At 34.3% G+C, this 16,204-nt stretch overlaps 2 protein-coding genes across 2 annotated transcripts in view; one reads left to right on the top strand and one right to left on the bottom strand.

Annotated features, from left to right (window-relative positions):
* The window catches only part of mim (missing-in-metastasis), a 286,624-nt gene that overhangs the window by 189,863 nt on the left and 80,557 nt on the right, over nucleotides 1-16,204 (bottom strand). Inside the window, exon 3 of the mRNA XM_073090292.1 lies at nucleotides 15,154-15,227. Within this exon, the coding sequence (XP_072946393.1) occupies nucleotides 15,154-15,227 (74 nt within the window). The remainder of the gene's footprint in view (nucleotides 1-15,153; nucleotides 15,228-16,204) is intronic.
* LOC140755075 (phenoloxidase-activating enzyme-like) lies at nucleotides 629-11,336 on the top strand. Its single transcript, XM_073090269.1, has 7 exons — nucleotides 629-788; nucleotides 7,794-7,963; nucleotides 8,681-8,963; nucleotides 9,170-9,308; nucleotides 9,484-9,686; nucleotides 10,097-10,321; nucleotides 10,957-11,336. Exons 1-7 carry the CDS (start codon nucleotides 734-736, stop codon nucleotides 11,130-11,132), a joined length of 1,251 nt encoding a protein of 416 aa, XP_072946370.1. The 5' UTR covers nucleotides 629-733; the 3' UTR covers nucleotides 11,133-11,336.

The following is a 16,204-nucleotide window of genomic DNA, read 5'->3' on the forward strand; positions in this document are numbered from 1 at the left end:
AAAAATATAGTATTTTATTAATTTGTGTAATAATTTGAATACGAAAGCTACGTTGCCACGCCAAGCTCATAAAATTAATACTGGATGTCAATCGATAAAAAGTATGAAGGTAACAACACTATTACGCACACATACACAAAATTTGGTAATGCGTTTAAACTGACATTGTATATCTTTGACATCCTATATCTATGGTTTAGGCTCTGCGATAATTAGTCAGCCAGTGTATGTATATGATAATATACAAATATAATATATCACGTGAATATAATATTTTATCACCAATTTATCATTAACATTTAAGTCTGTTACAATTTATAGTTTGCTCGAAAGGTGGAGGAAATAATCTTACATTACACAATATCATGACAATTTAAGCAGCATGCAAAGATATTCGACCCTTTAGAACAAACGAGTCGTTACAAGTCGTTACTTCACTCTATGACGTACTAGTCCTGCTTAGGTTACGTGCAACATCATCATCGACTCTCCGAATAAAAAGGCTTAAGGTAAGCGCGGATTGGTGCAACCACTGAGCGTACAGCCCATCAGCCACTGTGACGGTTTTCTAGCAACGTCACCTCCCACCGTGTGTCATCACCCTTAGACAACGTGTTCTGTGTTTGAAACTCTTAAAACCGGGCCCACCCACGGTCAAGAAACCAGTAGTACAGCAACCGCCGACGCGAGCGCACGTGCTACGCGCGACGATTATAAGTGATCGTTCGTAATCATGTTTAGAGTGTTTGCTGTTTTACTGTTCTTCATTTTGGACTACAACGATGCACGTGAGTTGATACAAATTGTAAACAATGCAACTTACACACTCGTATATTATATCGACGAACGTGTCAAGGAAAATGTTGATTTTATGCGAAGTTAGGAATTCGAATACATCATATTGTGGAGATTTGATAGTATTTTTGCCTTAAATCTTGTATCAGCTTTACGAACTTGAACCAATTTAACAACTTAAATAATATACAACGCGTTTAAATATACACATTTTGAAATGACAAAAGTAAAGCCTTGAACTAATACTGCATGCAACTAAAGGTAATCGAACAAAAACTCGAAAGGTGTATCATGTTTATTAACATACTGTAAAAACGTAGTACTGATATTAATAAAGAATAAGTTATGTACACAGTAATATAATCCTTATACATGTTTTTTGACGAAAAGAGAGAGGGAGGAAGCAATATGTATATACGATCGTAACAACATATAGATATAATCGCTTTATATGTATATGGAGAGGTTATAGCACAATTTAGCTACATGTAATAACTACTAATCAAGTTTAAAGCAATATAGATATAGTATGCGATATACGATATATCGTATTTTTAAACAAAACACGGAAACTTTAATACCAAATTTTAATTAATATTAGATATCCATCAAACTAAAACAAAGACAAATGGAGGTGCGTTTGTGGAAAACATAACTGCACATTGTGACCCCAAAACCGAATCCGCATTTTTAATCTAAACCCCTAATTTTGGCACTCAAAACATCAGGTCCATTATGGTAGTTGGGAATGTAAAAAGATATTGAAATTCAATGTTATATTACATTCGCAAATAAATGTAACCCAAGTGAATCATAAGGCTTGAAGTTTTCGATTATCATTATTTAACTTTCACAAAATATATGATCTTTAATACTTTCTCCACTAAGAATTGTGTTGTGGGTGCCACAAACACATTCCCAAAATAGGTATCTAAATTGAATCTTGTACTCTTAGTACGAGTTTGAACGTTTGCTCGAAAACGTTTAACGTTTACGAATTCGCGTATACAGCGCCCCCGTGGACCACATCGGAACTAAAATTCCGCAGCATAATTTTCAAAAACGGAACTTATCTTATTAATTACGCTATCAAAATAAATTAAAAATGTAAAAATAAATGCATTCTATTTATATTTGTAAAATTAAATATCGTTTCAATAGACTATTCGGTTTTTAAAACTCATAATGCAAAATTTTAGTTCCGATACGGTCCACGTGGGCGCTGTACGCGCGTATTCGTAAACGTTAAACGTTTTCGCGAAAACATAAAAACTCATACTAAGGGTTAGTGATGTTATTGAGGTGGAGTCAAACGTAATTTTCATTAAAATCGGTATCATTTTAACTATACCACGCGAATCGTCTTAAATACTGTTTACACGAAAACATAACAAAAATATGAATCATAAGGGTCAGTGACACCTTGCATATTGAATGTATTTCATAATATGTAAACTTATTCATATTTTCATATAATTAGTCTCTGTTGTAATTTGTTGTAATCATCCCATTGTGAGAGCTTCTTTAGTCGCTGCGTTTAAATGTATGTATTGGTGACCCGACCCGTGTACCTGAATAATTTTGCAAAAAGATGCTATTTCCAACTGTCCATGAACTGAATTAGATTCCCTAGTAAGTAAAGGGATAATGAGGGAGGGGAAAGGGATAGGGAGAGGGTAGTAAAAGTGGTATTATTTAACGCACACACGGCAATATTTTCGTTTCAACAGCACTGTTTTCAAATGTATGCGATATCTATTGTTCCAAATCATAATTATTCAAGTACATACCTCATAATTGCTGGTTATTACTAATTTACGTCAATTTTATATTTTTAGAATATTCAGTCTTGTTCTTGCAGTTATGTCATTTTTGCAATGTCTTTTGGTAATACAGTGTCATAAAGAAGTGAATAACGACGTTTTATTATTATATACATATATATAAGAATATATTGTGGTTTTGAAATTATCTTTTGTGCGATTTAATATTATTTACTTATATTTGGCCAATAATAAATACGTTGGCCAAAATATGGCTTTAACTTTTCATTATTTTATCCTATCAAAACAAATACGTTTTTTACCGCAATCAGTTAAAAATACTGTTATAAACAGTATCTTTGTAAATACTTAAGATATGTATATACTTATGTTTGTTTTGCTTATTAGCTCCAGTGTTTATATATTTGCAAGTGATTATCTTATAAATTGTGTAACTCTAAAACGTGGCGAATGGCTAAATCATTTTGAGACAAATAATATAAACATATCATGTTCCATCAAATTAGGACCCATAAAATAAACATTATGAAAATCCATTGTCAGAGCTTTTGTGAAATTAAAAAAAGAAATAAAGCAAAAAAGGATAACGGTATATGTTTTTTTAATACATTTTGTTTGAGTTAAAATGAGATTCATATTTGCATCATAATAATATATGTACATAGTTTATTTTAATATACATTTTATTTAATGTTTTTTATCAATTTCATACAGTTTTATGTAAGTGATACGGGTTTTTTAAGTATTAAATGTTTAGCTTTTCTGAAATAATGTTAATTTAGTCATTTAATTTTGTCAGTATATTCGTATTCGACGATATGTTTTGTAATCTAAACCTTTACACGACTTTTTCTAAATGTAATCGGAATTTACAGACACAAAATGTATTCACGGAATTCGCTATTCCATCATTTTACGAAATTTCGGGCATTGTTTTGTAATAGAGTGCACTTAAGAATTCTTTTTCACACAAGCTTAACGGATAATGATTTATATTATTCATTCGTTAGCTGAACCACACTCAAAATGGGTTTAACATCATCTGAAAATTTAACTGAAAACATTACATAATGTTTAATAAGTTTTTACGACGACTTCGTTGGTGAGCGCATAGAATTCAGCCTGCATTCAAATTTACATAATATGTCAGGAACGCTCCACTGTCAAACGTTAAAAAATATGCAATAATACAGCAATTATGAAGTGTATGACGAATTATAATTAATGACTCATGGCTCTTGTTCTGACATGAGCCGACATGATATCTCCATTGGCGTAGCGGTACACAGGGCTCATCGCTCCAGGCGCCGCCGGCGTATTTCTCTCGAAAATAATATACAAATTTTTATTTATATTAATATACCTATTGGTAAAAAAAAGTTTACTTTTTTTCAATAGGTGCGTGTTAAAAAACAACATTTAGGCGATAGTTACTTTAAGGAACTTCTATGAGATGATAGATGGCGTTACAAAAAACATTATAATTTTAATTTTATTCGTATAATTATTATTTTGGAACGCTTATCTCAACAGAGGTAGATAGTAGATGAAATAATTTCGCAATACAAAATTTAACTCATCATCAACACCTCATCACTGTCCCACTGCTGGGCACGGATCTCCTCTCATAATGAGAAGGATAAGCCATAGTCCACCGCGCTGGCCAAGTGCGTATTGGTAGACTTCACATACCTTTGAGATTTTTTTATAACTCTCTTTCGTTTACTCACGATGTTTTCGTTCACCGTTTAGCAAGTGATAATTAATTTCTATTACGCACATAACTTTGAAAAATTAGAGATGCGTGCCTGGGATTTGATCCTCGAACCGCTCGATCGGGAGGCCCAGTTTCTTAACCACTAGGCTATCACTGCTTTTACTCGTTTACAGTTATTGCTATTGTTATATTTATAATGTTTTTAAACCATGGCTTACGTCACTAAACAGTCATTTAACTTTGTATTAAACTGAATTTAATATATTATAACCATTTTCCAAGTAAACACGAAGCTTACTAATAAGTAATATACGTAGCTTTATACACGGAGATATGAAAAAACTGGAATTTTGGAATCGTGTAAAACTTATCATTATGTGCTCATAAAATGCTGCTCTCTTAAAGTCATGTTCACAACAGTTTTTTCAACCAATTTAAGTCAAGGACCGCCTTTTCGGAATGAGTCTAATGTTATTTCTTTGTGTAGATCTGGATCTTAGATTAGTAAAATACATAGATTGATCACTCGTAACAAGAAAGTATAACCAGTTTTGACAATTGAAATTGTTGCGTAAATAAAGTGTTGCCACGTCTCCGTTATATCCTCATTTAACGTATAATACTCATTTATTTATTACGTAAATCCCGTAGTATTAATTATTTATACGTAAATTTTCTCTAAAAATGTTTTTTATTTGTCAAGAATTATAAAAATAAATAATAAAAAAATCCTTTTGTGGCTTCATTCAATTTCAAGGCGATAAAGTATCTCTTTATTTCACTTATCAAAGATGTGAATAATAAACAGTAACAAATGTCGTTCAAAGAACATTAACGTGAGTATTTCCAACTTCACAAGTTAAACTCGTAATAGTGATTCAAAAAAAATCCCATAGTCTTATGAAGCCACAAATATCATTAAATATCATCGTTTACTGCAAGTGGGTTTTTTATTATATAAGTACCTACCTCTTACACTTATAATGTTCTCTATAGATATACAATCCTATCTATCGATAAAATTATAATACCATTACATAAAGTAAATGTCACTGACTAACACAGAATCTCTTGTTCATTTCTTTTGTAATTTTTTTTTGAAAAAATTGCCCTTATATTATTGGAATTTTATTCCATTTATATCAGTGCTACTGACATCAATAGAAAATTAAATGTTCCTGAAGTTACAATTATACACTATACAACAATAAAATAATAGATACAACGTAATATTAGCATTGTCATCAGCGTTAGCAGTTCTATTTTTAATTCCACGCCGTAACAGAGAGTTCTATCGAGCTATTGATGCACATTATCGGCTGTTATTTATTATCTCCTTCACACACTCTTGCAATCATAAACACACATACACACACACACACACACACAAACACACACACACACACACACACGCATGCAGACGCGCGCGCATTAATAAGACGCTTTTAATAGTTATAATTCTTAAAACATGTGTATATTTGATTGATTACATTTGTTCGTCATTTTGATGAACGGGGCACCCAGTAATACGTACCAATCCAGTATACCCCTTTGCGCCCTTTTTACAATTGTACTTTATTTATTTTTTTATCAATCTATACAATTTTCGCTCATCAAAGATCCAAGTTTGAAAATTTATAGTAGTCAGAAATTATCAAATGTGTATCTTTGGTAGTCAAAACATTGGATAGTTTCATTATTAACAACGAGCATGTATGCTACATATGCAATGTATATTGTACGAGTCAAATGTAGCTTTATCAACCCTAAAACCGCACAATAATAGGCTCGACGCTCTCATTTGATTAGCGAAAGACGCAAATAGGTCGTCCGTGCAAATATTATAACCGTTTTCCTGCTGATAGCACAAAGACATTAAATAATTTATATTATAAATAACTTGATTATTATATAACATTGTTAGAATAACTGGTTTGAGCGCGAGGCAGGGTATGCCCCTGAGATTTTGGGCGTGCGAAAGAATCATTGTTCGAGACAACATTAAAATATATTTCCGAATATTTAGGACTAAATTGTAACAGAGACTTCTAAAAAAACAATAAGAATTTTAAAGGTGAATGACCTTTACGTAGTTTGTCTGCGGCATAAACAAGGTCATATACTTCAAAGTTTATCTTCTCATATATAAAATTCTCGTGTCACAATGTTAGTTACCGTACTTCTCCGAAACGGCTTTACCGATTTTCACCAAATTTTATATGCATATTCAGTAGGTCTGATAATCGGCTACTATCTATTTTTCATACCCCTAAGTGATAAGGGTTGTTCACCCTTAACATTTTTTTTATTTATATGGCAACACAACATTTGCCGGGACAGCTAGTTTTGATATCACTCTCTTCTCTTGTAGGTCGTTATAGCCGACCCAATAATAAGCCCATTATTAATAATTAATCTAATTAATAATTAACATATTTAGCAGCAAATTGAGATAAACAAGTTTCCTTGTACGTGGTATTGTATAGCAAATTGCAATTTATATTGTGTCAAGTGGCATCTTCACTACTACGCGACACGTGCACATTAACGCATTAATATTCATTACAATAAACAAGTCTGTGATAGGGATGGCCGATGTTAGAAAAACATCGATGTCAACATCGTCGTCAATAAATAAAACAACCGTACTATCACACGAGATTTTAAATTAAAACAAGAATCAAAGAAGTTATTAAAAATTGGTAACATTAGGGCATAGAATCACATTAACTGTCCCAATACTTTCGGTTCAATCGACCAAGGTCTTTTTTCCGTAGTTTGGTAGCGTGCAGAATTTGATAAATACTTACTATTACTATGTGAGGAAGCGTTCATAGATTTCGGTTGATTACGACGTGCGCACCACCAAATTTCGATTGTGTCCCTGCTGACATCGATTTCACGATGTCTTATTTAATGCAATATCGATATTTTAGTGTCTAACATCGATGTTCATCAAAAATCTATGATCATAGAGCATCCCCAGTCTATGTTAAATGGCGAGTGGTTATAAATAAACCTACTACATTATGCTTTTTTAACTGAGACATTAGCGGAAAATCCATAACTATAATAGATGTGGGTAAATTTGTGTAATTAGTGTTTACTATTTTTAAACGATAATTCTGACATAAATTATTGACTGTGAAACTAATACTATAGTCCGCGCCAAACTGCTAGTCCGCTCTGAAGTTGTTGCGAGCAGGTGTAGTCATACAATTTGCTATGGCGACGCGGTTCATTTCTATGTTTAGCGGACTAGCAGTTTTACGCGGACTATACTAATCTAATTCTAGTTAATTTTAATTTAAGGCAATCAATATCGAAATTTCTTTTGTGTAAAAAACATAAAAACATCCATTCATATATTTTATATTGCAACAACGTTAATCGTCTTACAATCACATAGCGGTACTACATATAAATCACAGATGAAACTCTAATTCTCCTATTTCACATTTTCCATCAAAGTATTTTCATCCGTCATCACTTTGCAGTTCCGAGCAAGATCTGCAAAGTGCCGAACTCGGACGCCGGAACGTGCATGCCGTTGGCCAAATGCAAGCCACTTCAGGACATCTACAAGAAGAAACAAAAATCCCCAGCGGAGGAGACGTTCTTCAGACAATCCGTTGCTTCGTGCGGCAGTCATGGTTCGAAGGTGAAGGTAAAGTGACAAGCCAATTCCACTTTTTCGGGGTTTTTTTTTTATAATATAGGAGTAGCAGACGAGCATGCAGTCCACCTGATGGTAAGTGACTACTGCCGCCCATGGACATATGTATTCAACCCCAGATAGAATTAGATATTCCTACCTGAGGTCGGCCACAGATGCGCCGCTACCCCTGGGACTAAGCTGGAACGCCTCGGAAAAGTCTGTCTACCTTACCACACCCTTCAAAACGGAACATAGCAGCGCCTAACACTGCTATTATTAGGTAGAAATAGGTGTGGCGGTCGTGCCGCTGGAGTTGAACCACAAACGGTTCTACCAGCTTCAAACATCATCATCAACGAAGGGGGTCGACGAAGTGTAACATTGTGTGACAAGGGTTGGGGGGAGTTCTAAATTTCGTAACTTCATATTTCAAAACGTAATATATCTACGTAATTTTATTATATGTATAGATAATTAAAATGTAAATACAAATAATTTCGCAACTGCTATTCTAATTTAATAATTTCTAAATATAAAGCTACTGTGTTTCTATTCATAGTTAATAGATGTGATAACTAAATTCTGTGATAGTAAAGTGACAAAATTCAAAAGAATCGAGTGGACGTAATTTCTTCTAATTTCCTTTATAACCATCTTAATGATTTAGTTTAGAAATTCTAGTTTTGTTTTTATCACTATATTAAACTTGCACTTTAATATTTCCAGGTGTGCTGTCCGCCAATGGCGCAGTGGCCGAGGGTGGTCGCGAGCCCGGTGATATTCCCAGAGGCGCCGATCCATCCGACCTTCGTGAACACGATTGGCTCATCACCTGACGACGAAGTTGAGAATAGAATAAGTGAGCCGATCCCCGGCCCTCTCATCAGGAACGAGGACGTTGGCAAGAACCAAACGGCTACCTACCAGGCTTTCCTACTCACGTTGGAGAATACCGGACAGATGTCCGAAATTTGTGGTGTGGAAGTTACCAGCTCGCATCGAATTGTTGGTGAGTTCGATATGTGTGAAGCGAGGCGGCATGCAGAATACCTTGTTTAAATGTACGAAAATTACAGATGTTTCAAACCGCTTATAAGATTACTGGTAAGGTTTATGGGTGACCAGATGGCTTAAAGCATGGAAGTGTTCGCGCTTTAAAATCCTGATCGTACTCGACTTGCTTATTACTTATATAAAGTATTCAATTTATTGCAGGCGGTAAAGCTACGGAAATCGATGAGTTTCCTTGGCTGGTCCTACTGGAGTACGAGCCTAATGATTTTAGGTGTGGCGGCAGCCTTATCTCTAAAAAACACGTTTTGACAGCCGCACACTGCCTGCGTAATACCATACCGTAAGTTATAAAAAAAATATCACAATAATAATAATGACAATAATTATAAAATTCTTTTTTTCTTTTTTTTTTCATTTTTTTTTCTATAGAGGTATCTAGCTGATAGTAAGCATGCATCCAAGCTAAGACAGCATCGGTAATATGCTTATTATTTAATTTGTTATATCAATTTCAGGCAGCAGGTGCGTCTCTCCGAGTACAACATTACAAGCTTTCCCACTGACTATGTGGAGTCGAACGGTGGTGGAAACGACAGCATCACCGTGACCATCGTGCCTGTGGCAAGAGCTATAATGCATCCGAACTACAAACCGCTACAAAGCTTATTTATAAACGACATTGCTTTGATCACGATGTCCAAATCTGTTGAGTTCACAGGTAAATCATCTCAGCCTTTGAAAACTTGTTTCATACACACAATCAAATAAAATGTAACCTCAAATATGAATGTCATCATGAATTGGAGTTATTTAACATTTCAGGGAAATGTCTTAGAAATAAAACAGAATAAATTAGTGGTATTTTCAACTTCGAATTCTTATCTTATTCGATTCTATTTTGACTTTTTGCACAGAATTTACGAAATGACGAGCGTATCAAAAATTAATGTAATAAACCAAAATTAATGAAACATTTTGCTAACTATATGCCTTAAAATTCACTCTAATATACTCTTTTATGGGTTTAAGCGCACAATCCCGTTCACCATGACCTAAAACTTCATTAGAAATCTAGACCAAAATTTATAAGAGTTACAACTGACGATAAGTCCACCTTACACTTTCCAGATTTCATCAGGCCCATCTGCTTGCCCACCAAGGACTACAGGTCCGAATTCACCGCAGTCACGAACTTCGTCGTAGCAGGATGGGGTAGCGACAATGAGCAACAAATAACCGACGTGAAGAGATCTGTGAGCTTGCCGTACGTGCCTAAGGAGGAGTGCGAGAGCGCCCTAATGGGAGACAGCCGTATCTGCGCTGGCGGCGAGGCCGGGAAGGACAGTTGTACAGGTGTGATATATTTCTATACAGTATGTTAAGCTTCCCACACCACAACCAGCACGAAAAGAGAAAACGACACTGAAGAAAGCAAGGTGACTGCTGCGCGCAGATAATCCTTCATCACTACTGTATTTGTGCGAGAGAAACTTAAGATTATATCCATTTTAGCAGACACCAAGTCTTGAATGTGTCGTAATGTTCCACACAATGAAAAGTATATGCTTGATGTAATGTCAATAAAACAGCTGTAAGAGTATGAGTTACGTCTTTATGAGCTTTCACTCACAACAGGTTAAGTAAAGAAACTTGTTAATGGGTAGGTGTACATTTTTGTAAAATCATTATTACGTTTGGTATTTTGTAAATATGCAAGATATTGTATCTTACCGTACAAAATAATCGTCCGAATATTAAAATATTTATTTAGCATAACAAAAATTTAATTGTTACTCAATGTCTATCAGTTTCTATTGGATCAATAAAATTACCCTGTCATACAAAAACTGCCATACAAATGTTAGCTTACAAACGTAGATATGCGCTAATAGAAACGTGTGACACTTGTTTACGACACAAAGCTCCTAAATTACTGTGGATTGTTAGTAGATTTATGATGATTAATGATTATATTTTTTTTGTTAAAGGCGACTCCGGCGGTCCGTTGATGTTTGAAGACGGCAAGGCATCCCACTTCGTTGTAGTTGGAGTGGTCTCATCTGGTTACCGGTTTTGTGGGACCGAAGGCAGACCCGGTTACTACACTAACGTTTACGAATACGTGGACTGGATATACAAGATGATGAATGACAATAGTGCCTAAATCTTGCCAAGTTGAAAACAGTGGCGTAACAATCCCATAGGCAATACAAGCGTCCGTGAAAAATCTGACCAATTGTTGTCTACCAAAAATCGAATATTAAAAATTTATCGAAGGCAAAACATTGGGTAGATCGATTATTATAAATAACGTTAGATTACTCTGTAAGATGTAATTGTTACCTAGCAATATTTATTTTACTATCAAAGTTGAAAAATTTACATTACTATCAAAGTTTACATTGAAAAAGTCTAAAATGTTTTATCATCGAAGAACAAAGTGAAACATAACAACAGCCGTATACAATGTGAAGAAAGTCCATGGGATATTGTTACGCTACAGATTTCATAGCTCTATTTATTTGACCAAAGCCTGACTTAGTTATAACATAGGTTAATCTCCTTATCCATTAACACTAAATAGAATTTAAATATACTGTATTGAACATCTGCAACAAAACTATTTTCTCACTTCTCATAATACTATCCTATACTCAGACTCTTCTGCTCTTTACTTGTCTTTGAGTAGGTGAACAATCTCACTTATACCTTTGCTTCTTCCACCAGAATTTAATTTTATTTCCTTTTATATTGGACTTATATTGGACTATTCAATGTATTATCTTTGTCTTCCTTAACATTTCTTGAATATTAATGAATATGAATTTCTTGAGTATGACGGTTCCATCGCTTTCTAAAATCTGTTTATGGATAGGATGGATAGAATATTAGTTATTTAATAGAATGAGTAGAATTATACTATTTAATAATTTAAACTTTATGTTTCAGTCAGCGTTTGCTTTCTATCACTTTTCAATGTATTTCAGATAGTTAGCCATACTAGTCAAAATACATGTGGCTGATTTAAAATCTATTTTAATTGAATAAGTATTAGTATTTACAACTTTTAGAACTATCTTTCCAACCTTGACAGACGCTGTGTATTTATGATTCATGATCAGAGGCACTGCCATTACTATAGCAGCAGTGTGTAGTGCTGACGTATTTTTAATTTGGAAACTGTGGTAACGCACAATTGGTACATGAAAAATGCCAGCGTAATCATCGAGGATGGCAAACCATTACCCACTTCTACAGGTCTACTGGTTTGTTTGGATTTGGTGATAAATCTCCATGGACTGTAATGTCCTAATTCCAAATCCAATGTGTCATAAGACCGTTTGCTATTTATATCACATAAATCATGTGGACCCACCCATCGTTGTCACTATCACCGAATACGTCTAATGAATAGTGTATACAGGTCTCTTATATTTGAGAACTAAAGCACACCACATATGACCGCCGTGGGATGTGACTTTTCCCGACCAGCAGTAGGATAGTAATTAATCGATGATGATTGTTTTATGACACTTCATTCGTTCACTTCGTTCATTTGAAAATATACAAAAAATATTAAGAGGATTAAAACTCATCCTTTCAAGCGTACTCTCTCTTTAAATATAGTCGATTACATGTTTTTTTTTATATGAATACGTATACAAATGAATACTCGATAATCGAATTTAAAATTACCTCATGTTTATGTAAATTTTATTAGTATTGTTTGATGGTAGAATTAGTTAATTTAATTAATTAAATGACTTATATTTAGATAAGGTATAATAAAAAAAATAGTTTTAAGTTAAATTGAATAATATATGAATTGAATTTTGACTGTGCATTTTTTTTTTCAAAACCTTTGAACAAGTATTTCTTACTAAAATTTACATAGAAATTGTAATACACATATACAGTGCGAAATGGAGAAATTTAAACTTTTCAACGTTACATTCAAAAATTGTTCAGGCTGTTTAATTTAATTTTATTTTTAACCGACTTCAAAAAAGGAGGAGGTTTCTCAATTCGACCGTATATATATTTTTTTTTTATGTTTGTTCGGCGATTTTTTCACGATGCCGCGACCGATCGACATGATTCATACACCATTGTATGCGGCTAGTTTCACAGGGGGTCCCATTTCGAGGAAATTTGAAAATTTCCGCCAGTTTTCCCGGAAAATTGGAAAAACCCGATTTCATATAAACTTGAATAAGTCGAGTATTTCTTAACCAATTTTAATTTTCTTTTTTTCATATGAAAGGGAGTTTCGTTGCGGTACTTTCCTACCTTAACATTAGTATGTTCTGATGATTAGAATTTAAGTTATGGGGTGGAACTCATCATCACTACCCCTGCTTTTTACATATTTTACGACAACTTACCTTCTGCCCACTCAATTCTCATGAAACTTAAAATGGACATTGAGTATCTAGGTTAACATGATATTATGGAAAATTTGACCTTCAACTCTTCAACCCTGGTAATGCAGAAGTGCCTCCTGCCTCAACCATACAAGTTAGGCATTTGGAACTTATGGATATTTAATAAAGTCAATTAGTTGAGATATATGATGGAAAATTTGACCTTCTACTCTTCAACTCTGATAATGCAGAGGTGCCTCCTGCCTCAACCATACAAGTCAGGCATTTGATGCTTATGAATATTCAATAAGGTTGATAGGTAGAGTTATATGATGGAAAATTTGACCTTCTACTCTTCAACTCTGATAATGCAGAAGTGCCTCCTACCTCAACCATACAAGTTAGGCATTTGGAGCTTACAAATATATGATAAGGTCTTTGAGTAGAGACATATGATGGAAGATATGACCTTCAATTCTTCAATCCTGATGATGCAGATGTGCCTCCCATGTAAAGTATATAGAATATACATTTGTTGTAATGAAGTTGCTAGACAGAGACATATGTTGAAAAATTTGACCTTCAACTCCTTAGATCTGATGATGCAGAGGTACCTCCAGCCTAATACCGCATGAATAAGCCATTTAGTGCTTTCACACATATTTTACAGGTCCTAAGCAGGTGCATGTAATGAAAAAAATGTCCTTCAACTCTTTCACTCTGATAATGCTGGTGTGCTTCCAATCTAAACCATAGGAGTTAGCATTATTGTGCTTTCATATATGTATTAACGTCACTAAGCAAACACATAGGATGAAAATGTTGACCTTCAAGGTCTTAACCCTGATCACTTTGACCTTCAAGTCTTCAATTCTTGTGAATTGGGCCGGTTCACTCGCAGAGTTTTACCACCTAGTTTGATTTATTTACTTATCTGTTCCTACATAACCTAGCCAATAATTAGTATCTCATAAAGCCTCGCCTATAGTGTTTCGTATTGAATTGGTTAGGTTAGGTTGGAACATATAAGACAATATAAAACTAAGCGAGAAGGGCGCGGTAGCGCCCTGCGAGCGGGTGGGTCCAATCCGTATGAATTCAGACCTTACCTTTATTCATGATCATCTTTATACAAATTTACATAATATTAATACAAACGTTAGCATATCATCACTAAAAAGGGTGAAAAAAAAAATTTTAACAAAAAAATAAAACCGACTTCTATGTCACTACAAAGTAAAAAATAATTGAAATAAATGTTGGTTTAGTACATATTTCTGAAGTCGGCGCTCATATTGGACACGCTGTTTACGCTGTTATCAAACGAAATATATTGAGCGCCAACTTCAGCAATATGTACTAAACCAACATTTATTTCAATTATTTTTTACTTTGTAGTGACATAGAAGTCGGTTTTATTTTTTTGTTAAAATTTTTTTTATTTCAAGTAACGCGACAAATTAGATAAATCGTGAATATATTACAGCAATAAATTCAAGTTGTCCCATATTATATACAGTAAGATTCGTATATTCGCGACGGACAATCTTATTTATGCGGATACGGTTCTATTTTACAAAAACCGTCAAATTACTATCTTGGATAGGCAAAACATTGGACAGATTGGTTATAAATAACAGACGGTAGTATATCAATTGCATCCAGATTCTACATAGTCTATAAAATTAGAAAAGTCCTTTATTTTAACAAAAATTGTATGTCACAAAAGATGACCTTAATAACAGATACAAGATTAATTAATGCAGATTTAAAAAAATGTGTCTATGTATAGCCTTAATAACATTATAAAACTAAACTTACCTCTGGCGTTTGTGGCCGCATCTGCGATTTTCTGGAAGGCGTCGAGAAACGCTGCGATTGCGACCAGCGCTGATCTGAAAATGAATACAGTTTAATATTTAAACATCATATGTTACATTCTGAGTCATAGACAAGTATAGATATCTCACCGCCTTGTAATTGAAGGAAGCCATTAAATAACTGACAATTCTGTCAGCCATTTAATGGCTGTCAAGGTGTAATTTACGGGGAACAATGCCGACATGCGCAGTCAAGTGGTGCAAAAACACGAAATCGAAGAAATTGCGGAGAAATATAGTTTCATTCGTAAATTATCTAAAAACTACATTTTTTTAATATTTTTCAAACGCGAAAATAGATGACAGTGACAATTTATATTGTCAAAACTGGTTACATTTTCTTGTTAGGAGTGAGAAATCTTTACTAATCTATGTTCTGAGTACGATTCCCAAACCAGAAAATCGCAATAGTATTGACTATTGAGAACACTTTTCGAGATATACATTCAACGCTTTTAATCATGCTTCCATTCCACATACACAAACAAGTCAAACTCATAAAGACCCAGACTCAGATCTGAATCCATCGTTTAGATTCCGGTCTAACTAACGATTAACGTTGGTTATACTCAAAATTGTATCTACCATATACCGAAATTTGTCAATTTTGAGTACACAACAATTGTATAATTCCGACCTCTGCTAGGCAAAACACTGGATAGGTTATTAATAATAATGAACATAAATCTACTATATACGTTGTGCCTATACGCCGGGCAATACTATTGTTGTAAATATAAGTATTGCTCTTATATTTTATACAGGCGCGTTAATTACTCTCATTTCATTGTATGCCATTTTTACGCTGTTTCTCCACCGCCACCGTCACCGAGCCGATACCGATAATAATTAATGACGGTGCCGAAGTAGCGTACATACATTTACTATAGTCGCTTGTCCACCGCACCCCGTCACCCGAGCACCGTCATCCCGGCCGCTGATATTTCGAGTAGATCAGCATGACCGCTAGATCGGCACCGCCGTCACACGCG

Source organism: Epargyreus clarus, unplaced genomic scaffold, assembly GCF_041222505.1.
Source record: "Epargyreus clarus isolate Ecla_fem2 unplaced genomic scaffold, WU_Ecla_fem_2.2 ptg000032l, whole genome shotgun sequence".
In the NCBI taxonomy this organism is placed as follows: domain Eukaryota; kingdom Metazoa; phylum Arthropoda; class Insecta; order Lepidoptera; family Hesperiidae; genus Epargyreus; species Epargyreus clarus.

What these genes read in the sequence shown, in the direction of transcription:
- LOC140755075 (XM_073090269.1), top strand. Translation starts at nt 734, where the DNA reads ATGTTTAGAGTGTTTGCTGTTTTACTGTTCTTCATTTTGGACTACAAC. An exon ending in CAAATCTGTTGAGTTCACAG is followed by an intron (nt 9,687 to 10,096) that starts GTAAATCATCTC and finishes TACACTTTCCAG; the next exon opens with ATTTCATCAGGCCCATCTGC. An exon ending in CGGGAAGGACAGTTGTACAG is followed by an intron (nt 10,322 to 10,956) that starts GTGTGATATATT and finishes TTTTTGTTAAAG; the next exon opens with GCGACTCCGGCGGTCCGTTG.